The following is a 24,078-nucleotide window of genomic DNA, read 5'->3' as shown; positions in this document are numbered from 1 at the left end:
GAGATTGGCTCTTTTTTCAGTTACCTGAGCAAGTTTTACCTCTGCGGTTATGAAGAAGGGAGAATCCCTATCTTTTATTTTTTTCTCTTGAGAACTTACAGCCCTTTTATCCTTGGAATCAAATAAATAAAGGCTTCTATTTAGTGAAGTCTATTATTTTGTGAACAGTCAATGAGGTGTACATACAGAGGAACTAATGCTTTGGGGCTTGATTTTGTTTTCCTATCATTGTTGAGGCAACCGGTGGATCGTATGTATCACATGTAGGCACAGTGGGCATCAAAAGATCTCAGTTCAAATCCCCTTTTTGTCACTTATGAGCTGTGCAACACTGAATGGGTCTCCTGTTGTCTTCAAATTTCCCTTTCTCCATTTGTAAAATTAAAATTAAAATTCCTTTTTCCAGTATTTGGGGGAGCAAGAGTTTGATGGTAAATATGGTATTTATGGTAATATGGTAAATGTAAAAAAAAAAACCCTTTGGATTGCAAGTAACTTGTTCTGTGAGTGTTCTGCAAGATGCGCAAACATTTTTAATAAATTTTAACTTGATAAATGAATGATGTCTTGCAATACAAGTAGTTAGTGACACTGAATGTCACATGATCACAACTGAGACAATGGTTCTCTCTCTCTTTCTCTCACTGTGGGGTTGTGGATGATCACCAATGCAATGTCACATTTCTGTGAAATCCTCAAAAGGAGGCAAAAGCAAGTGTCATTGGATAGGTTTCTTGTTAAAATTGCATGAAAAGAAAGATTCCATTGAGCCAATAGATATCACTGATTCTGTTAGTGATGGTGAAAGTTGTCCTACACAATAACCCTCCTCTCTCTTGTCTCCCTCCTACCAGCCACAAAGGTTTTCAAAGGTAAGTGCAGGTTAATTTATTTTCTTTATATTTTGTATTTTCTTTATTATTTTGTATTATATTACAGTACTGTAATCATTTTTGTGTGAATATTTTTGGATTGTGGAACAAATTATCTGAGTTTCCATTATTTCTTATGGGGAAATTTAGTTTGATATACAAGAGCTTTGGATTACTTCCAGAACGAATAATGCTCCCAAACCAAGGTTTTACTGTATAAACTTACTTGTTACATGTTTGGACATTTAAGAGTTACATTACCTAGTTTATGTTTAAATACTTGTAATGTTTGTACAGTACACTAAAATATTTCAAAAGGCTTTCATTTTCTAGGACAAAATATACTATAGTGTTTGATAAAGTATTAAAGGATAAACTTTTTTATATGCAAGGATTTCCCCCCCAAATCATAAATTCACCAACTGGTCATTACTCAAAATCCAGAATATTTTTCAGTTTTTGTGATTAAATAATTTACTTCACTGGCTCTCAATCAGAACCATCTAGAGTGTTTAAAAAAAAAAAGAAAAAGAAAAAGAAAAACATTCCCTGGGCTCCAACCCAGACGTTTTAGAACAGAATCTCCAGGGCATGGCATTAGAAGCAAAAGAAGAGTAAAGTACCCCATACTTTTATCTTTATCAGTGGGCCAAAGTCCCTTTAGATGAAAGTAAATCTAGCTGATTGGTTACCTTATAAACACCACAGGTGGAATTAGCAGTGAGTGTACAGAAGCTTTAGACTTCAAGCTCACAGTTGTCTAAGAAGAGAACACTTCCATGGATCCACTTGTGATTCTGGTGCTCTGTCTCTCCTGTTGGCTTCTCCTTTCTCTCTGGAAACAGAACATTGGGAAGGGGAAGCTCCCGTCTGGCCCTCATCCTCTCCCTTTTATTGGAAATATCCTACAGGTAGATGTGAAGAACATCGGCAAATCCTTATGCAATGTAAGTATGCTTTATGCTCCTCCAGCAGTTTGCAAAGGGTATGTACATTAACCTCTGCTTTTAAATAAAATATCTTTACGAAAATATATTAAATTATAGTATATTAAAATAAAAACATCAAGATATATCTATAAAGCAAATACTCCTTGCGGAGTATTGTCAAGAATAGTGGAATAAGGGGTGCCTGGCTGGGTCAGTCAGTAGAGCGTGCGACTCTTGATCTCAGGGTCATGACTTTGAGCCCCACAATGGGTGTAGAGATCACTTTTAAAAAATAGTGTAATAATGTTTTCTATGAATAGAGAAATATTTAGGTCGTTCTTTGGTATCATCAAAATAATCAAATGGCAAAAGCGAGGAATGTTGCTGCCCTTCTTTGTTTCAGAGACATTTGGTATGACTTCTGGCTGGAGGTAAACGGTAAGGGAGGTAGTTTGTGATTGGAGATTTCATTCGAGAAGTCATCTACTACATAAACTGTGTTTTATTCAGAATAGTCATGAAAATTGAACTCTGAAGAAGCAAATTGTGCCTGATGTCAAGGAAGTAGTTTTGAATAGTAGTTCATTTGCATGAGTGAATGAAAGAAAAAAATCCTTGGGGCCAGCTGGATGGTAACAGAATCCCTTTGGATTCTGTACAGAACTGCTGTCTGTACCCCAAGAATGCTGCAAGAAAGAAGCAATTCTCCTTCTATGAGATGCTGGCCTCTGTGATGCTTGCTCTCTTTTTATGTTAGTAATACCAGCAGATCTCAAAGTGGAGTGGGCCTTAGCATCATCTGTGGTGATTTTTAAAAAAAAATACAGAATTCTAATGTCCATCGTAAGGCTACAGAGATAGAATCTCCAGGGGATGAGCTTTACAGATGATCCTGAAACCATCAGCTGGGTATTGGTCCCCAGGTAGGCACTGGGGACTGGTAAATTGCTCAGGCATCAGAGGTCTGCCAAGCAGGGTTGAAACTGGGGTGTTCTGTTATTAGACACTGGAAATATATAGGAAATTCTTTGAACTTCAGTCTCTCTATACAACAGGGTAAATAAACCTCGCTCAAGGTGTTGATGTGATGGTTAGTTGTAATAATCTGAGTAATAATAGTCTGGGCCATTGCCTGTCACATCAGTGGCCCTCTCTATGTGTCAGCTGTAACAATCTTATTTATACATAACATCCAGAAATAGGTGAAGCTACGTTTGGCAGAATAAAAACATCAACAATATGATGATGATATCAGGTTTAATCATGCACACACACACAAATGCACAAAATATAGCCAAACTGTGACTTCTTTGGGTAATAATATATACATTTTCTTTGTGTTTCTCAGCTCTCAAAAACCTATGGCCCGGTTTTCACTCTGTATTTTGGCATGAAGCCTGCTGTTGTGCTGCATGGATATAAGGCAGTGAAGGAAGCCCTGATTGATCTAGGAGAAGAGTTTTCTGCAAGAGGAAGTTTCCCATTAGCTGAAAGAATTAATAAAGGACATGGTAGGTGTGCTGGTATGCAGGTTCAGCACTGGTTATGGGAGTAGGAAGGATGGAAAACAGGAATTTGAAGGGTAACTCAGCAGAACTTGGCCCATCTACAAGGCTTCCTCCTCCTTGCCTAGGACCTCTGTCCCAGTTTCTGTCTTCCCTCTGGTAGGAATCCTTTTCGCCAATGGAAAGAGATGGAAGGAGATGCGGCGTTTCTGCCTCATGACCCTGCGGAATTTGGGGATGGGGAAGAGTGACCTTGAGAGCCGAGTTCAAGAGGAAGCCTACTACCTCATGGAAGAGTTGAGAAAAACCAATGGTGGGTTATTCTATAACTCTGACCTTGGCAGGCTGTTTGTTCTCTTGTCTACTGATATCCTTGGAAACATTTCAGCCCTTTTGTGGAGGAGAAAGGGTGTGCAGCAGAGAACCAAGGGAGGTTTTGTGTATCTATGCTTGTTATGTATGTCCTTCCATGACCGTGCATAGGCTGTGTATACAAAAGGTCATTTAATCCTATTCTGTCCCAAATTTGTTAATTTCCAAATCGTTATGTCATGAAGGTAGAACGTTTGGGGAGTCATTTTTTCAAAGAGTTAGAGAACAATGTTTTTCTCATAATGTATATGTGCATTACCTGTTTCAGAACATGTCACCAGGGAATACTTGTCAGGTGGACACAGTGGAAGTGACCTCATCACCCCCTGATGGAGCACATGTAACAAGTGACATGTGCTTTTACTTCATTGGTCTATATGTGTTTGGTCAGCTTCATTGATCTGTCCGAAGGTTTCTTCCCAGGCCCATGTCTACGTTTCTGGCAGTAATGATACTTTTTTTATGGTTGTAATTCCCCAGGCATCTTTAGTGCAGCCCTTATCAGTTGTGATTTCCCTATAAACAGCTATTTAAAATTTTTTTTAATTTAAAATTTAAATTAGTTTCAAATGTACAAGTTAGTGATTGAACACATTCATTACCCAATGCTCATCACAAATGCCCTCCTTAATCCCCATCATCTGTTTAACCCATCCCCCCCCACCTCCATGCTGGTAACCATCAGTTTGTTCTGTATAGTTAAGAGTCTGTTTCTTGGTTTGCCTTTCTCTTTCTTTTTTTTCCCTCTTGCTCATTTGTTTCTGAAGTTCCACATATGAGTGAAATGATATGGTATTTGTCTTTCTCTGACTTATTTCGCTTAGCATAATACACTCCAGCTCTATCCATGTCATTGCAAACGGCAAGATGTCATTCTTTTTGATGGCTAAGTAATATTCCATTGGTTATATATATACACCACTTCTTTATCCATTCATCAGTCGTGAGCACTTAAGCTATTTCCATAATTTGGCTATTGCACATAATGCTGCTATAAACATCGGGGTACATGTATCCCTTTGAATTAGTAGTTTTGTATCCTTTGGGTAAATATCTAATAGTGCAATTGCTGGATCATAGAGTAGTTCTATTTTTTGAGGAACCTCCATACTGTTTTCCAGGGTGACTGTAAACAATTATTTTTAAATTACCAGTTTGAGTTATTTAATGTTGCTCGCTAATCTGTAGTATTATTTAATATATGTTAAGAAATATATGCTATAGCATAATCCTGAAAATTACACAAATACCAAGTTATAAAATGATTTATTTAAGTTTCAGCTATTAATAACTCTTTACCCTGCCCCCCTTATTAGTTGACTTTCCTTATATTACTCTCCTTTATAGTCTATTAATCATGTTTCTAATTTTCTCTATTTTGTAATGTTTTGACATCTTAGAGGCCTTGCAGAACCAGGGAACAACCTCCCCTCCCAGGGGTAATGAATTACTAGATATAGCAAACATCTTGTCTTAGAGCATGTCTTTGATTTGTAAATCAGCCTATCCACAGCCCATACCCCCAGCTGCCTCCTTTACCAAGTTCTCACACACCAAGCCAATACTCTCCCTACTCTAAATCAACGCAGGGCCAATTACTGAAGAGCTGGGGAACACCCCTGTAACCCAGAGCCCTCTGCAACTGTTCAAACTATCTGATCCTAAATGTACTCAGCATACCTACCCTGCCTTGCTCACTCCTTCCCAGGAAAGCCCCAATGAAGGCTCTGGCCCATGCTTTCCCTCTGTTCCTTCTGCCTCCTCATCTACCTTGGTGCTTCCCTCTTGGGAACTCTGAGTAACAAACTATCTTTTCAATTGCTATCTTCTCCTGATCTACTGGCCTCACGATCTAAATAAAAATTCCAGGTGCATTTTAAAATCATTGGATTTGGGTTAGAACTTATATGGTAATTATTTTACCCCCCTCTGTCAGCTCCAGTGACTTATGAAGTGCTTGTCACAATGAATCTGATTTTCACTGTGGATTTCAAATTACCCTGCTTTTTAATTCTCTCTCTAAAATGAAGCGAAAGATTAAAAACCAAATTTTAGCTGTGAATCTCTCTCTCTCTCTCTCTCTCTCTCTCACACACACACACACATACACACACACACACACACACACAGAAATCTCAAGGCCTTCTTAAATTTATCCCCTACCTTCTAGAATAAGTTTTTCCAAAAGCTTACTGTCCTTGAGTGTTTCAACTGAAAAGGAGTCTGGAATAGGAGCAGTTAACTAAACATGTTTCCTATTTTTTAATTCTGTCTCATTTCTTCCTCGTTTTTGATTCTGGTCACCTTAATTACATTGATGATGTGAATTTGGGGCCTTTTGCATATAAAGTTTATTGACCATTTGATTATAGCAATTTCATTTAAATATTTCCCACTAAAAATATAAAACTTTTCCTCTGCTTTCATTTATCTGTAAAATGACAGAATTGACTTAAATGATAGTCCAAGTAAAAAATTTATAGCAACTATACGGGCTTCTGCTAATGGCTATATATAGTAATATTCCAGAATTCCACAAGAGGGCAGGCTGTCCAAATAAATGTGGGGCCTGATGGACACTATTTCCTAGAGAAGAAAATTATTTTTTTCCATATTGCAATAAAGAAATAAAAGGACTCTATTTATTGCCTTTTCTGTTTTTAAAAAAAATTTTTAAGTAGGTTCCATGCTGAACGTGGGGCTTGATCTCATGAGCCAGCCAGGCGTCCCAGGACTCTTTATCAAGTTCATCTTTTTTGTCTGCTTATCTGTGACTTAAGTTTGAAATAAAGATTTCTTATTTTACTTTTATTTTAAGCAAATTGTATTGTAATTTGTATTCATTTGTGTTAGTTTTCTTCTCATATAATATGAATAGCTTTTGCTTTTTTACATTCATTCCATCCAGTATCTGCATTTTTCCATAATCTTCCTTTCTCTAATCTTTTCCTCTGCTGATTTTACACATGGGTCACTTCAACTATTCATTGTACATAAAAGGTTTCCAGGTCCTTAGTCATTTTTTCTCTTCCTTATATGAGTGCTAATTGCAAGCTTACCAAACAGGTGTGATTCTTCATTCATAACCTGAATCATTACGTAGTTTTTAAAAATTTATTTTTATTATTTTTAAGTAATCTCCACATCCAATGTGGAGCTTGAACACACGACTCCAAGACCAACAGTTGCATGCTCCATGTACTGCCACGCACCCCTCTTAGGTGTTTTTAAAAGTCGCTTCTTGGGGCATCTGGTGGGCTCAGTCAGTAAAGTCGGTCTTGATCTCAGGGTCATGAGTTTAAGCCCTGCGTTGGCTAAAAAGTAAAAGAAGGGAAGAGAGAGAGAGGGTGACAGGAAAAGAGGGAGGGAGGAAGGAAGGAAGGAAGGAAGGAAGGAAGGAAGGAAGGAAGGAAGGAAAGAAGGAAGGAAGTGACTTCTTCAAATTTGTTTCTTTTGTTCTTCAAAGTAATAGTCCCCTTGGGTAAAAATCAGGTAAACAAATGTAGTGATATACGAATTTGCGTGTCATCCTTGTGCAGGTGCCATGCTAATCTTCTCTGTATCGTTCCAATTTTAGTATATGTGCTACTGAAGTGAGCACCAAATGTAGTGATATAAATGGAGTATTTGGAAAACTATTAAACGAGGATGGAATGGGCTTCACATTAAAAAAAAATTTTTTTTTTACATGTATTTATTTTTGAGAGACACAGACAGAGTGCAAGCAGGGGAGGGGCAGAGAGAGGAGACACAGAATCTGAAGCAGGCTCCAGGCTCCGAGCAAGCTGTCAGCACAGAGCCGGACTCGGGGCGTGAACCCACGAACCGAACTGTGAGATCGATCATGACCTGAGCTGAAGTCCGATGCTCAACTGACTGAGCCACCCAGGCAGGAATGGACTTCACTTTTAAGGGAAAAGTGACAAGTTGATTTTAAGCATACTAAAATTTTCACCGATAAAGGGATTGCTAGGTAGATATTGCTTTAGAGGTTCTAAAATTACCTTTATCTGTTATCAACAACAAAGACTTTTATTTGTATATTTTAATGCTATTTAATAAATCTTTCCTATTCTTTTTTTTTTAAATCTCTCCTATTCTTTAGCCTTACCCTGTGACCCCACTTTCGTCCTGGGCTGTGCTACCTGTAATATGGTCTGCTCCATTATTTTCCAAAATCGTTTTGATTATACACATCAGACTTTACTTGGCTTCCTGGAAAGATTTCATGAAAACAGCAAGATTTTGAGCTCCTCATGGGTCCAGGTGAGGTCAAGATCCTCTCTTCCTGAGAAGCTACTTATACTGTTTTGTCCAAGTCCAAAATTCTGTATGAACCATGCTGTGAAGTGAATGAAAACTAGACATTTGGGATGTTATAATGTGGTAACTGTGGAAATCAGATTCTTCTCCATTCTTGAGATTTGTTTTGTTTGTTTTGCTTGCTATAGGTTTGTGCTATTGTTTTTTTTGTGTTTTTTTTTTTACTTTTTTTAATGTTTTATTTTATTTTTGAGAGAGAGAGAGAGAGAGAGAGAGACAGAGTACAAATGGGGGAGGGGCAGAGAGAGAGGGAGACACAGAAGCCAAAGCAGGCTCCAGACTCCAAGCTGTTAGCACTGAGCCGATGTGGGGCTTGAACTCACGAACCATGAGATCATGAGGCTCGAACTCATGAACCATGAAATCATGACCTGAACCAAAGTCAGATGCTTAATGGACTGAGCCACCCAGGCACCCCCGTGTGTGCTGGGTTTTTTGCTTTCTATAGGCTGTAGATGTTTATTTAGTGACTTTTCTGAACTGTTTTTGCTAAGTCTCTTGTCATGTGCGGTCTCTGAAATCTCTGTTCCTTTAGCTTGTATTAAGCTAATGTTTTGATGGAAGTTTCCTTGAATGTGAGGAGCTGAAATGAAGGGAGAAAGAGGGGGTGGGGAGAGAAAGGGAGGGGGAGAAGGGGGAGAAAGAGAGAGAACTGGAGGGAAGAAGGGAGGGACAGAGGAAGGGAGGGAAAGAGAGGGAGGGAGGGAGGGGGAAGGCAGGAAGGAAGGGAGGGAGGGAGAGGGAGGGAGGGAGGAAGGAACTAATGAATTTTTCCAGATTGGCTCTGTGCTGGGACACTCCTTCAATGCTTTCATCAGACTGTTTTCAATTCTTTCTCAGCTTGTGCTGAGCCAAGATCATCCAGAGGTGAAAGCTTAGGGTCTTCTGAGGTCTTTTCTTAGCCTATGTCCTGCTTTCTAAACTTTTTTTTTTTTTTTTTTTTTGTTTAATGTTTATTTATTCTTGAGAGAGAGAGACAGAGTGTGAGTGGGGCAGGAGCAGAGGGAGAGGGAGACACAGAATCCGAAGCAGGCTCCAGGCTCTGAGCTGTCAGCACAGAGCCCAACGCGGGGCTCGAACCCACGAACCGTGAGATCACGACCTGAGCCAAAGTCAGACACTTTAACCGACTGAGCCACCCAGGCGCCCCCTAAACTTTAAATTTCTAACTTCCTCAGTATACATGGGTGCTTTTGAATGCCCTAATTTCCAGAAGTTACTCTCTCCTCAGCTTTTCTTCCTAGGATTTTGATGTTGTATCCTATGCCTTAACTAATCTTTGCCCAAGGAGGCTATGGGTTATTCATTTATTTGCCTTACAGAGTTTTGGAGACATACCTACTGCTTTTCCACCCTGAGTTCTAAGTTAGATGAGACAAAGACCAGAGCCCTTCAGATTGCCCCAGAGAAGTGGCAACAGAGAAAACATTTTTTTGTGAGGATGGTCAGCTCTACTCTTTCTTGAACTAGAAACCAGAGTCCCATGCAAGAAGCTGCTCTTGTTAAGACCCCTGCCAAACTGAGGAAAGAGGTGGGACAAGGACAAATTAAAAACTTCACAAAGCTTTCCCGCCATTTTCAAGTTACCTTTTTCTTAATTCAGCATTCACTTGATTGCTTTGTTTTCTAGAGTTCAGACAAGTTGATTCTCATGGTTTTTGCTAAAATTTTCAGCCTTTTTTTGAGAGGGACCTACCTTTGGAGCTGTCTACTGTGACATTTTCACCAGTTATACTCAGTGAAGTGAATTTTTGAATACCGAACTCCTGCCCAGGGCAAGCGTCCTGGAGTGTGCATCTGAGAAAGATAGTTGAAGCCTTTATTTCACAGACAAGAAGACAAATGTCCAAATATGGAGCTGGTGCAATTCAAGCCCATTTGTTCCCTGGTCTGTGATTTTTCCACTAAACCTCAAACCTCAGTTTCCATAAGCTACTTTGGTGACTGCCTGGAAACATGACCACATCACTCCATGGGCATGCAGGCCCCTGCTGGAAGGTTCCCATTGCCCACAAGGTTTGTCCTCCACTCACTTAGTGACCTCTTCATCACATTACTTAACAGAAGTATGCTAATTTAGGAAGGAAGAGAATATCTCCTTTAAGAAGAGAAAACGTTTGGGACCACAGATGCTACCAGGGAACACCGACTAGGAAGTAGCTTTGTGCTATATATCAAGTTGCCCAAACTCCCTTAACTTTGGTCTTCATCTATAAAATGTGAATCATAGTAATTCGTGTCATTCTATATTTCAAGGTTGTAGGGAGGAATTAATATTTAAAAAATGAGAGAATTGGGGCATCTGGGTGGGTCAGTCACTTCAGTCAGTTGAGCATCCAACTCTTGATTTTGGCTCAGGTCATGATCCCAGGGACATGGGATTGAGCCCCACGTTGGGCTCTGTGCTGACAGCACACAGGGCCTGCTTGGACTTCTCTCCCTCCTCTCTCTCTGTCTCTGCCCCTCCCCCCACTTGCACCTGCACCTTCTCTCAAAATAAATAAACTTAAAAAAAAAAGTTTCTCTCTCTCTCTCTCCCTTTGCCCCTCTGCCCTGCTTGTATTCTCTCTCATTCTTTCTAAAAATTAAAAAATAGGCATGCCTGGGTGGCTCAGTCGGTGGAGCATCCAAACTCTTAATTTCAGTGCCAATGTGATCTCATGGTTCATGAGATTGAGCCCCACATCGGGCTCTGTGCTGATGGCACAGAGCCTCCTTGGTGTTCTCTCTCTCCCTCTCTCTGCCCCTCCCCACACTTTCACTCTCCCAAAATAAATAAATAAACTTGAAAAAATAAACTCATTTAATGTCATAGACTCTGGGTCTAGAGTTCTTTCTTGCCCAGCAAGAAAGCAGGACACAGGATTAAAATGCGAGAGATGACTAATGTCCTGGAGAAGACAAGAGCCCCGATTAAGGGTCCTTGCTCCATTTTATTAGGATCAGAAGGCTTACAAACATGGTAATGGACGTGAACAAAGGGACAATGAAACTGTGAACATTAACTCATGGACATGAGCGAAAGAGGGGTTTGAAGATATGCGGAGTTAGGGGTTTGGGTCAATACAAAACAAAGGTTTTTTACAGCAGGCGGAAGGTTGTTTATAGCAGACGTGAGGCACCACTTATCTAGCAAGAAATAACACTAGACCCAGAGTCTATGACAATTTAAAAAATTAAAAAATTTAAGTTAAAAAAAGAGAGAATTGACATAAAGATGCCTTAATACTATGAGGTTGATGTATGTGTATAGGAAATTATTATTATCTTCCATCATCTGGTCAGAGTTTGTTCCCGTAAGTATCCCTATGAGCATTAGACAGTTACTTTTATATGCACATTAAATGCTTCCCCAGAAGATAGAGACCCATTTTTTTCTTCATCTCATTTCTTTAATGTTTTTAATAATTAATTTTTTTTTTTTTATCCTTAAGATCTACAATAGTTTCCCTGCTCTCATTGATTACCTCCCAGGAAGTCATCGCAAAATATTTAAAAATTTTACTTATACATACAATTATATTTTAGAGAAAATCAAAGAACACCAAGAATCCTTGGACATTAACAATCCTCGGGATTTCATTGATTACTTCTTGATCAAAATGAAACAGGTAAAATGTTGATGACAGATCATTTATTTGCCTGCATTTTTGGGGTTCACTGATTAGTTCTGTACTTATCGGGGATGTTTCAATAGGCAAGAAATGCTTGGCCAAACACTTTAGGTTCTTATGTATGCATGGATCTGGATTGAGCATCATAGAAGATCTAAGATTGAATTGCTAAATACCTGGAATACATGGAAACTGTTTGTTAGGTTTCTACCTGAGAAGAAAGAGAATGTACACTTGTTTTGAGGGTTGATGTAGATCCTCAAATATTTGCAATAAGGAATAGGGGAGGGAATTTCAGATTGGTAGAGTGGTATGATGAGAGGTTCAGGGGTGTGTATTGTCAAAGAGATTGGATGGATAGAAGAGAGAAGTCTTCGCTGAGTGTAGCCAAACATGAATTTGGACAGATACAGAGTTGCACATTGGTGTCTGTCAAGTAACTGTAAACCCGAGTGTTGGCATGACAAGTTTTGATTTTATCAGGTAGGTGTATGAGCCACAAGAGTGGAATGCAAGTAATTATTGGGGGAAATTATCCTGGGAGCCCTGGAGAATGATCTGTATGATAAGAATGGGACTCCAGAACCAACCGTGAGATTTTTCATTTCTTTGGACTTTGGCTTGATAAGAGTCTGGACCATGGAAATACAGAGGATCCTGAAATCAAATCAAATTGTTCATCTTGTCACATCTCAGGGATCTATAGAGACTGGTTTTAGTTGGAGGAGAGGATAAGTAGGAACTGTAGGGGAAATTTTAGTAATAAGAACAGATACGGCATTTGAGAAGTTTAACCAAGGAGTGAAAGATTTAGATAATAAATCTGAATGAGTGATGGATCAAGTTGGAAATCATGTGACAACAGTAATGTAGATGACATAAGGACACTTGTGGAGGTACAAAGTCCTCTTTGAACTGGGGAGAGACCAAATCCAGAATGTATCCTAAGGAGCTAATTCTAGAGAAGGAAATTCCTTCATCTGAGGCCATCATTATTTTATCTAATCACCTTGTAACTCTGGGCAGAAATGAGAAACCAGTTAGTAAGCTAAAATGGCAAGGAGTCAAAGGTGCCCATGAGGGTGACTGTCAAAGAATTGTCCATGCATGTCAATTGGACTGCTCAAATCATGTATTCTGGGTGGAATGAAGTGAAGAAGACAGAATGGTTTGAAGAAACTGGAAGAGGGACGAAGCAAATTACTTCCACCCTCTTCTTTCTCTACTGATAGGGCAATTATTTTTATCTCTCTGGTGATCATCTGATTTGAGAATCTGATTAAAAAGTATGGACATTTGGGGTACCTGGGTGGCTCAGTCGGTTAAGCATCCGACTTCAGCTCAGGTCATGATATCACAGCTCATGATTTCAAGCCCTGAATCAGGCTCTGTGCTGACAGCTCAGAGCCTGGAGCCTGCTTCAGATTCTGTGACTCCCTCTCTCTCTCTGCCCCTCCCCTGCTAATGCTCTGTCTCTCTCTGTCTCTCAAAAAATAAATAAATGTTAAAAAAAAATTTTTTTTTTTTTAAGTATGGACATCTTCCCAGAAGAATGCACCTACATGAATTTTTTTTTTTTTTTTTTTTTTTTTTTTGCACATATTTTGAGGAATTTTCTTAATGCTGGGAAGCCTCTCCACTGATCCTGGGCTAATTAAGGCTCTGACATCTCTCTTTCAATTAACAGTATTTCCTTAATACTATATTTTAAAATTGCATTGTTCCTCTGGTCTTCATCATAGTATTTAAATTCTATCTTATTCCTTTTTGTTGTTGTTAACATCTTCATAGAGTATAATTTACATACCAAACCCTTCACACATTTCAAGTACAATTCAGGAGTTGTGTATTTTCAGAGTTCTGCAACACCACAGCAATCAATTACCAAACATTTTCATCACCCTGAAAAGAAGCCCCATACGCGCCATCAGAAATCTCCATTGCCCCTGCTGAATCCTCCCTTCAGGCATCACTCCTCTACTTTCTGTCTTTATAGATTTGCTATTCTGGATGTTTCATATTAATGGACTTCTACAGTATGTGGTCTTTTGTTCTAGCTTCTTTCACTTAGCATGTTTTCAAGGTTCATTGATGTAACTTATATCAGTACTTCATTCCTTTGGTTGAATATTGTTCTGGAGTGGCTATGCCATATTTTATATAGCCACTCGTTGGTTGATGGACATTTTGGTTGTTTCTGGTTTTCTGGTTATTATGAATAAACTTCTATGGACATTTGTGTACACGTTTTTGTATATACAAATGCTTTAATTTCTCTTGGGTATATACCTGGTGATAGAATTGCCGGGCCATATGATAACTTTGTATTTAACCTTGGGAGGAAGTGTGGTGGGTCAAAGACCTGAATGTAAGAGCTAAAAATGTAAAACTCGTAATTACAAGAAAACTTAGGCATAAAATTGGCTAAAATTGATAATCCATTTGTATGTAAGCACTGATTCTTTAAATTCGCTTCAACAGTAGGAAATGCTAAAAATGGTTTATTAGTGCCCTATTCTTTTTCCTCGCTTTAGAGTGATTTTGGGTTGGCAATGTTAGAAAACTGTGTGAAGTTGATGTTACTGGTGGGTCTAGTAAGTACAGCTATTGAGTGGGTTAAGCCTGTCTTAATGGAGTTGATTACATGTTAGGCATGCCACTGGTCACTTGGGGATTATAAAAACCTTATTAAATTAATGCTGGTCTATAGGAAGGGATAGGAAGAAATTATTATTATTATTATTATTATTATTATTATTATTATTATTATTTGTATTTTAGTGACCTCCATAGTAAGTATTTCAAATGGCCCTATGGTTATTATCGACTTTGTGTCATCCTTACCTTAAACCAACTTTGGTTGTCCTTGTGAAGTGCTTTTGCTCTCCCAATGTACAGTTTATGAGACCTCTATTCAGTCAGTCTCTTATCCTCAACATCTGCATTTCCCCTACACTCTCCTTCATCCCTTATGAGCAGTTAATGCTTAAATTTTCTGTCTTCATGTCTGTAGTATTTCTTCTATCTCTATATCCCCATTAATTCCTGTACTTGTTTCCTACTCCAAGTTGCCTCCTGCCTCACATCTAGAATAATCTGTTCTAGGATGTGCTGTCATGTTAGCTTTTGCACATTTTCAACCTCATAATGAGATTTTAGGCAATATAGAATCCACGTAAATTCTGTAACAGAAGAAGAGAATTGCAAATTCTCGATCTTGGTTTATACCATTTTTTGAGATATTGCTCTAATTTACTCATTTCTCTCTATTCAGATTGTGTTTGCCTACCTACAAGAGAAAACCCAATTAAAAATATTTTAAGAAAGTGTAGTGGGTTTATTTATCTCATGTACAGCGAATTTCATGTAGAGCAGTCCAGGACATGTACAGTAGCTCTGAAGTATCATGGACTCAGGTGCCTTCTATTTTTCTTTAGCACACTTAGTGTGTAGGCTTTATGTTCATGCTCAAATACTCGTGTTTCAAGATGATGTCTACACCACCACCACCACCTACATATCTGTGTTTTGAGTAAGAAGAAGGAAAGAGAAAGTAGCATCCATAGGCCATTGGTAAGAAATAGATTGCTTGGCCAATGTAGCTGCAAAGGAGGCTGGGAAGTGGAATTTGTAGGCAAGCAAGGGATAAGGAATAGGAAATGAAGATTGGGTCAGCTAATGCATACAGTTTTCCATACCATACAGTTATTATTTTAACACTGCCCTCTCCAGTTTCTAAGTTTGCTTCCCTTGATAACAATATGCTATTTGGGATTTATTGTAATGACATGTGCTGGCAAACCATCAAATAATGGCGTTGAATAATTCCTAGGAAAACCACAGTCAGCAGTTGGAGTTCACTATTGAAAACTTGATAGCCACTGCAAGTGATTTGTTTGGAGCTGGGACAGAGACCACAAGCACCACCCTAAGATATGCTCTCCTACTCCTGCTGAAGCACCCGGAAGTCACAGGTACCGCCAGCATGGTAGGCAGGGTGAATTTCAGAAATGATGTTGAGAAGACACTCGTATGGGCTTCCATCTTGTTTCTCTTAGAGAAGCTTCATTACTGAAATTCCTGTGCCACCAGCTCTAATTTGTCCAAATATGAAAAAGGGAGATAAGTGAGGCAAATTCACACACTAGCAGAGGATGACTGAGAAGTGAAGACAGTGTGAGCAATAATAGCAAAAGCAGAAAGCTATGGATTTTATCAACAAAAAGAACTTTGGATAAATGTCTAGATTTTATGGGAAAGGATTTATAGCAGGCACGGCCAGCATAAGTTGAATATCAGTTTTCTTAAAAGAGGCCACTTTGAATGGTAGGTGTGTTCTTGGAGAAATCTTTCCTGGGGTTGCTGAGTCAGTTGAGCATCTGACTCTTGGTTTCAGCTCAGGTCATGGTTCCAGGGTCATGGGATTGGGCTTTGCATCGGGCTCCATGCTGAGTGTGGAGCCTGCTTAAGGTTCTCTCTCTTTCTCTCTCTCCCTCTCTCAGCCTCTCTCCTCTGCTTGTGCTGTAAGAAATAAAAGAAAGAAAGAAAGAAAGAAAGAAAGAAAGAAAGAAAGAAAACAAGGAAAGAAAGAAAAGAAAGAAAAAAAAGAAGAAAAGAAAGAAGGGAAGGGAAGGGAAATATTCTGAATATGCAGTTTTCTAATGGTAAGGTAGGGAAGATGGGAACTATGTTTGTTGAAGTATAGCAGAAACTTAGTGAGACGGCCTGAGAAAATTTCCAGTCTGGGAAGTATTTTAGAAGGTTAGATTTATAAAAGATACATGCTATTTAGACACAATGTGGTTTAAAGGATTTTTTTTTCCCTTTTAATTTTTTTTTAACTTTGTTTATTTTTAAGTAAGCTCCATGCCCAGAGCAGAGCCCAATGCGGGGCTTGAACTCACAACCCTGAGATCAAGACCTGAGCTGAGATCAAGAGTTAAACACTTTAACCGACTGAGACACCCAGGCACCCCATTTTTTTCCTTTTTAAACAACTATATTTTTCCACCTTTTTGAGATATAATTAACAAGTAAAAATTGTATATACTTATAGTATATAATGTGATGATTTCATATACATGTACATTGTGAAATGATTACCACAATCAAGCTAATTAACATATTTACCATCTCACATAGTTGCCTTTTGGAGGAGGAGGGTATGGTGACAACTCTTAATATCTACTCTCTTAGCAAATTTCAAGTGTACAATAAAGTATTAATCACAGTCACCATGTTGTACATTAGACACCCAAATTTATTCATTTTAAAAGTTTGAACCCTTCGACCAATATCTCTCCATTTCCCCCACCCCCAGCCTCTGGCAGCCACCATTCTACTTGCTGCTCCTATGAATTTGACTTTTTTAGATTCCACATATATGTGAGATCATGCAGTATTTGTCTTTTTGTGTCTGGCATATTTACTTAGTGTAGTATCCTTTAGTTTCATCCATGTTGTTGCAAATGCCAGATTTTCTTCTTTATTGGCTAAATAATATTCTGTTGTTACCCTTTTCTTTGTTCATCTATCAATGAACACTTAGGTGTTTCCATATCTTGGCTATTGTGAATAATGCTGCAATGAACATGAGAGTGCAGAGATCTCTTTGAGATACTGATTTCCTTTTCTGTGGATATATGCCCAGAAGTAGAATTGTTGGATCAATGTTAGTTCAGGTTTTAATTTTTTCAGCAACCTCTCTACTGTTTTCTATAATTGCTGTACCAATTTACATTCCTATCATCAGTTTACAGGGTTCTCTTTTTTTCTGCATCCTTACTAATATTTTTTATCTCCTGTCTTTTTGATAATAGCCATACTAACAGGTGTAAGGTGATATCTCACTGTGGTTTTGATCAACACGTCCCTGATATTCAGTACCTTTTCATATATCCATAGGCCATTTGTATGTCTTCTTTGGAAAAATGTGTATTCAGGTATTGTGCCCATTTTATTTTAGGTTGTTAATTTTTTGCTATTGAGCAGTATGAGTTTCTTATGTATTTTGAATATTAATCCCTCATCAGATACATGCTTTGCAGATGTTTTCTTCTATTCCATAGGTTACCTTTTCATTTTATTGATTGTTTCCTTTCTTGTTGTTGTTGTTTTTGAGTAAACTTTAAGCCCTATGTGGGGCCCAAACTCACAATCCCGAGGTCAAGAGTCTCATGCTCTACTGACTGAGCCAGCCAGGTGCCCCCGTATTCTACCGTTTTGATTACTGTAGCTTTGTAATAGGGCTGGAAATCAGAAAGCACGGTACCTCCAGCTCTGTTCTTTTTTCTCAAGACTGCTTTGTCTATTCAGGGTCTTCTGTGGTTTAGTATGAACTTTAGGATTTCTTTTTCTATTTTTGTGAAAAATGTCATTGGAATTTTGGTAAGGATTACATTGGAGTAGATTACTTTAGTTAATATAGGCACTTTAACAATATTAATTCTTCTAATCCATGACCACAGGATATCTTTCCATTTAATTGTGTCCTCTTCAATTTTTTAATCAATGTTCTATAGTTTTCAGTGTACATATCTTTCACCTCTTTGGCTAAATTTGTTACTGAGCATTTTATTCTTTTTGATGCCATTGTAAATGGAATTGTCTAATTTCTCTTTCAGATAGATCATTGTTAGTGTATAGAAACACAACTGATTTTTATATATTGAGTTATATCTTTCTACTTTACTGAATTTGTTTATTCCAACAATTTTTGGTGAAGTCTGTAGGATTTTCTATATATAAGATCATGTCATCTGCAAACAGACACCATTTAACTTCTTTCTGTTCAGTATGGATGCCTCTTATTTATTTTTCTTGTTTAATTGCTCAGGCTAATCCAGTACTATGTTGAATAAAAGTGGCAAGTGTAGGCATCCTTGTCTTGTTCCTAATCTTAAAGGAGAAAACTTTCAGCATTTCACCACTGAGTATGATGTTGTCCTTGGCTTGTCATGTATGGCCTTTATTATATTGAGGTACATTCCTTTTATATGTAATTTGTTGAGAATTTTTTTAATCATGAAAGGATGTTAAACTTTGTCAAATGCTTTTTCTGCATCTACTGAGATGATTATATCATTTTTGTCCTTCATTCTGTTAATACAGTGTATCATATTTATCTTTTTGAGTATTCTGAACCACCCAGACATCCCAGTGATAAATCAAGCTTGATCATGGTGTATGATCCTTCCAGGGTGCTGTTGAAGTCAGTTTGTTAGGGTTTTTTGTTGTTTTGTTTTTGTTTTTGTTTTTGTTTGAGAATTTGATCTGTGTTCATCAGGAATATTAGCCTTTTCTTATACTGATGTCACACTTCTAAAGGAATTTTATTATTTCAGAAGTCTGAGTCCAGAAAAATGGTGTTTGCGACAATTTCTTTTTGGGTCAATAGTTTTTATCTTTTGCGAACTAAGAACAACTTAAAAAATGTTTTTAAAACTTCAAGAATATTCTGGTTGTGCACAGCAGATCAGTTATACACATGATTTTCTGAATCAGAATCCCATTGAAATGATGATAAATTAATTATAAATGAGCACTACTGTTTCAGTTGGAGAAGAGAAGCACAGCAAAACAGTTATCAAATCTTCAACAAATTTCTAAAGCATAGAGAGTGAATGGAGGGCTGATAACCATCTCAGGAGGGAGATTGAAGTTGTAAGCTAAATGTCAAAGAAGGAAGATTTAGTCTGGGAAAACAAGCCCCTACAACTAAGTAAGGCTCAGTATTGAAAGAACCAAATCTCAAGAAAGGTAGAGGGAGATTGGAGTAGAAAACAGGAGGCTCTCCCTGCCTAGGTTCCTGCTACAACTTCTCTTAGCAGGTAACTGTTTTCCCTCCACAGAAAAGGGAGCTCACTCTCTAGAGAAACTGAACCTAAGAGACCTTGCCCTCAGGGACACTTGGCAGAGACAGAGAAAGAGTGAAGTGTAGGGCTGAAAAAGAAAGACTAAGTAATAGTTTACTTGAATTCTGAGGCCCTTAGCTCCTTTCTCTATCCTCTTCCTAAAATTCAGCAGCCAGATATAGACCTCAGAGAATGAACAACTCCAGAGAAAAGACCTCCCTCTTCTGCCATCTAGACAGAAAACTCTCACCAAATTCCCAGCAAAGTGAATGAAATAATAATATCCTCCCTAAGACAGAGGGTCATGGAATTACAGAACACCATGATTAAAGAAAAATTCGTAAAAACTTTCAGAGATAAATAAAGTACTGTATGGCATTAGAATTCTCAAGAGCAACTATATCCTGAGTATTAAAGGATATTTTCAGATCTACAAGTTGGCAAAAAACTTACCCTCTGATTTTATTTTCTTAGAAATACACTGGCTCAGTCAGTAGAACATGTGTCTCTTGATATCAGGGTTATAAGTTTGAGCCCCACTTTGGGTATAGAGATTGCTTTAAAAAAATTTTTTTAATTAGGGGCGCCTGGGTGGCTCAGTCAGTTAAGCCTCTGACTTCAGCTCAGGTCATGATCTTGCAGTTTGTGGGTTTGAGCCCTGCGTCAGGCTCTGTGCAGATAGCTCAGAGCCCAGAGACTGCTTCAGATTCTGTGTCTCCCTCTCTCTATGACCCTCCTTTGCTCACACTCTATCTCTGTCTCTCTCTGAAAAGTAAATAAACATAAAAAAATAAAATAAAATAAAATTTTTAATTAAAAAAAATATACTAGAGTGTATGCTCTATGCAGACGTCTGAAATCAAGTCAGAGGAAGTCATGGGCTCCAGGAATCAGGAGGTCTCATGTAGGAGAATGGAAGTGAGAATGTACTGGGCACCAGGCTTAGAAAATATCCATTTCAAATTGGACTAGGTGGACAAAGCAGATGTGAGAGGACATACCCAAGAAGAAAAGAGAAAGGATCAGTTATTTGAGGTTTACCAGTAATTAGAAAAATTATTACTAGGAGTTTGAAACATCTACCTGAGCAGTTGCCATAATTCTAAATTAGCATCTAAAAAGTAGGAATTGAAATAAGCAAAGAATGTACAAATAAAACCAAGAATGTACAAAAAATGAAACATAATCATAGTTGTCACACTTATGTAATATTTATTATAGTCATAATATAAACAATGAATATTGAGATAATCAGAAATTATATGAATATATTGGGGAAAATGGAACAAGGGGAAGCATGTGTGTGTATGTATCTGTCTGTGGATGTGTGCATTTTGTATGAGGTGGGGGTTGAAAAATAAGTCCTGATCTCTCTTACCGGAACATCATTAGACATTCTCTAAAAATGAGTAAGTTGTGGGGGCACTTGGGTGGCTCAGTCAGTTAAGCGTCCTGCTCTTGATCTCAGCTCAGGTCTTGATCCTCATGGTCATGAGTTCAAGCCCTGCGTTGGGCTCTGTGCTGGGCATGAAACCTACTTAAAAATAAAGAAATAAAAATAGAATAAAGAAAAAAATAAAAAATTAGTAAGTTGAGAAATAGGAATAGTCAATATTTAGAAACGTGAAGCATAAATTTCAGAAGAAACTGCTAGAATCTTTCAAATCTTTCAAAATCTCAAACCTTTGGGAAATGTGAGGATGAGAGAAGATATCATTGTAAGGTGCAAATAACTATACACATACAACATACATACAGTCACACAAACCATACATACATACACATCAGTTATAGAATTTGATTTTTAAAACATTATTTTGATATGAAAAAAATACTTAATCCCTGTTTTCCTTTCTTTGAGGACAGTGATTTCTTGAGTTAAAATGTACTATTAACCTATGCTTATCATAGGTGTGCACAGATTGATCTCAAAGCCTAGCTTGTCTGGAGTCATATGTGTCAATATTACGGCAACTCTCTCAGATGTACTTCTGGGCACATAGCCGATGTTTATGATGATGTTGGAATACCTTCAAAGTGTTCAGATAACCTGAGTTGGCATGCAAATGTCTATGCATTTTTCACTTTTTTCATCAGTCTTATTTGTGTTTTATCAGCTAAAATCCAGGAAGAGATTGGCCATGTAATTGGCAGACACCGGAGCCCCTGCATGCAGGACAGGAGCCGCATGCCCTACATGAATGCAGTGTTGCATGAGATCCAGAGGTACATTGACCTTATCCCAGTCAACCTGCCACATGCAGTGACCCGTGACATTAAATTCAGAAACTATGTCATCCCCAAGGTAAGAGATATTTCTCCTACACTGACTTTAGTGCTCTTGAAGTTCCCCTGTTCTCACTATTGGCTCAGTCTTCTACCAATACAAGATGAGAAAGGTGCAAAACTCATATATGTGGCAGCTTGATGGATTTTGTGTTGTTTCCAGTTTGAGGCTACAGACCTTTTTTTAAAGTTTATTTATTTTATTTTTTTAAATTTTGTAATGTTTATTTGTTATTGAGAGACAGAGAAAGACAGAGCATGAGCATGGGAGGGACAGAGAGAGAGGGAGACACAATATGAAGCAGAATCCAGGCTCTGAGCTGTCAGCACAGAACCCGATAGGGGGCTCGAACTCACAAACCATGAGATCATGACCTGATCCTAAGTCGGACGTTTAACTGACTGAGCCACCCAGGCGCCCCTATTTATTTATTTTAAGAGACAGCGACATGGGGCGCCTGGGTGGCTCGGTCGGTTAAGTGTCCGACTTCGGCTCAGGTCATGATCTCGCGGTCCGTGGGTTCGAGCCCCGCGTCGGGCTCTGGGCTGACAGCTCAGAGCCTGGAGCCTGCTTCGGATTCTGTGTCTCCCTCTCTCTCTGCCCCTCCCCCGTTCATGCTCTGTCTCTCTCTGTCTCAAAAATAAATAAATGTTAAAAAAAAAATTAAAAAAAAAAAAAAAAAAAAAAAGAGACAGCGACAGCGTGAGTGGGGGAGGGGCAGAGAGGAGAGAGAATCCCAAGTAGGCTCCACGCTGCCAGTGCAGAACCCTATGCAGGGCTTAAACTCATGAAACATGAGATTGTGACCTCACGAACCATGAAATCATGACCTGAACGAAATCAAGAGTCAGACGCTTAACCGACCGAGCCACCCAGGCGCCCCACTGAGGCTACATACTTTTATGACAGGTTTTGGTATTTGGCTGTGTAAGTCTTCCAAATTTGTTCTGCTTCTTTAATATTGTTTTGGCTACTCTTAGCCTTTACATTTCCAAATAAATTTGAGTATCAGTTTGTCAATAAACCAAAGCATTTGGCTGTGATTTTTATCAGGGTGATAATAAAATAATTTAGAAAGAATTGACATGTTGGTATCTTGAATCTTTCAATTCATGGATATGGCATATTCTACCAATTTATTTGGACTTTCTTTAATTTTTTCAATATTTTCAGTGCAGTGGCTTATATATCTATTAGGTTTTTCCTAGATGAGTGGTATTTTTGATGTTACTATAGATTGTATAATTTTTAAAATGCCTTTTCTACTTTTTTTGTTATATGGAAATATACTTGATTTTATTATTTTGATGACCTTACATCTAGCAACCTTTCCAAATTGACTTAGTGCTAATAATTTGTGGATTTATTTGTAATTTCTATACACAGAATTCTTCAATCTGGTTTAATGTATATTTTTTAATGTTTATTTATTTTTGAGAGAGAGAAAGAGAGAGAGAGACAGAGACAGAGACAGAGAGCAAACAGGGGAGGGACAGAGAGAGACGGAGACACAGAATCTGAAGCGGGGCTTGAACTCACAAGTAGTGAGATCATGACCTGTGCCGAAGTCAGATGCTTAACCAACTGAGCCACCCAGGTGCCCCAATATTTGTTTTAATAATTAATACTTGAACTTTAAATTTTATATACTTGCAATGAGCTTTAATTTAAATATAAATAATCATGGATCACTCAAGGCTACTGTGTTGGACAGAACCGATCTAAGTTGTTGCTGTTGTTTTTAATACTTGAAACTTTATGTTAAAACCTTTATTCTGCAATATTAAAAACTCAGAAAATTAAAAATAAATCGAAGTACAATTCCTTTCAGTGGCCAGAATCTTGAACTGAAGTGAATCAATCTATATGTTCCTTATTGATGCACTTTGTGTGAATATTCATGTTTTGCTAAAGAGGTATCAATGTGTTTGATTATATGATACCACATTATTGGGAGTATTTTAAAATTTATGGCATATACATCATAATACCTTTCTAAAATCATCAAATAGTACTTAATTTGAAAACACATTAGGCCTCAGGAGGTTCAGATGAAGGATTGTGTATTTACACTTTCATGAAAACAAATGTTTATATTTGTTGAGCTGATGTAGAAAAATAAGCTAAAATAGTCATGCTGTATATAACTTTGAAATGGTTGATAAAAACAACTTTGGAGGGCTGGTGCGTGGCTGGCTCAGTCGGCAGAGCATGCGACTCTTGATCTTGGGATTGTGAGTTCAAGCCCCACACTGGGTGTAGAGACTACTAAAAAAAATACATAAACTTAAAAAAAACACTTTGGGGTGCCTGGGTGGCTCAG

General features: G+C 38.1%; 1 protein-coding gene and 2 non-coding genes across 3 annotated transcripts in view; 1 reads left to right on the top strand and 2 right to left on the bottom strand.

Moving 5' to 3' along the window:
- The first annotated feature begins 1,547 nt into the window (after positions 1 to 1,547).
- LOC132685092 (cytochrome P450 2C41-like) overlaps positions 1,548 to 24,078 on the top strand; it is a 33,853-nt gene continuing 11,322 nt past the window's right edge. The window contains exons 1-7 of the mRNA XM_060641969.2: positions 1,548 to 1,819; positions 3,150 to 3,312; positions 3,470 to 3,619; positions 7,784 to 7,944; positions 11,436 to 11,612; positions 15,448 to 15,589; positions 21,586 to 21,773. Coding sequence (XP_060497952.1) covers positions 1,652 to 1,819; positions 3,150 to 3,312; positions 3,470 to 3,619; positions 7,784 to 7,944; positions 11,436 to 11,612; positions 15,448 to 15,589; positions 21,586 to 21,773 — 1,149 coding nt within the window. The 5' untranslated portion in view covers positions 1,548 to 1,651. The remainder of the gene's footprint in view (positions 1,820 to 3,149; positions 3,313 to 3,469; positions 3,620 to 7,783; positions 7,945 to 11,435; positions 11,613 to 15,447; positions 15,590 to 21,585; positions 21,774 to 24,078) is intronic.
- Positions 7,173 to 7,279, bottom strand: LOC132685713 (U6 spliceosomal RNA). Its single transcript, XR_009613282.1, has one exon. It is a non-coding gene; the product is annotated as a U6 spliceosomal RNA (small nuclear RNA).
- On the bottom strand, positions 9,061 to 9,146 carry TRNAQ-UUG (transfer RNA glutamine (anticodon UUG)). Its single transcript has one exon. It is a non-coding gene; the product is annotated as a tRNA-Gln (tRNA).

This window comes from Panthera onca, chromosome D2, assembly GCF_046562875.1.
Source record: "Panthera onca isolate mPanOnc1 chromosome D2, mPanOnc1 haplotype 2, whole genome shotgun sequence".
Lineage (NCBI taxonomy): Eukaryota > Metazoa > Chordata > Mammalia > Carnivora > Felidae > Panthera > Panthera onca.
Note: the sequence above shows the minus strand (reverse complement) of the source record. Positions and strands in the feature narration are given on the sequence as shown.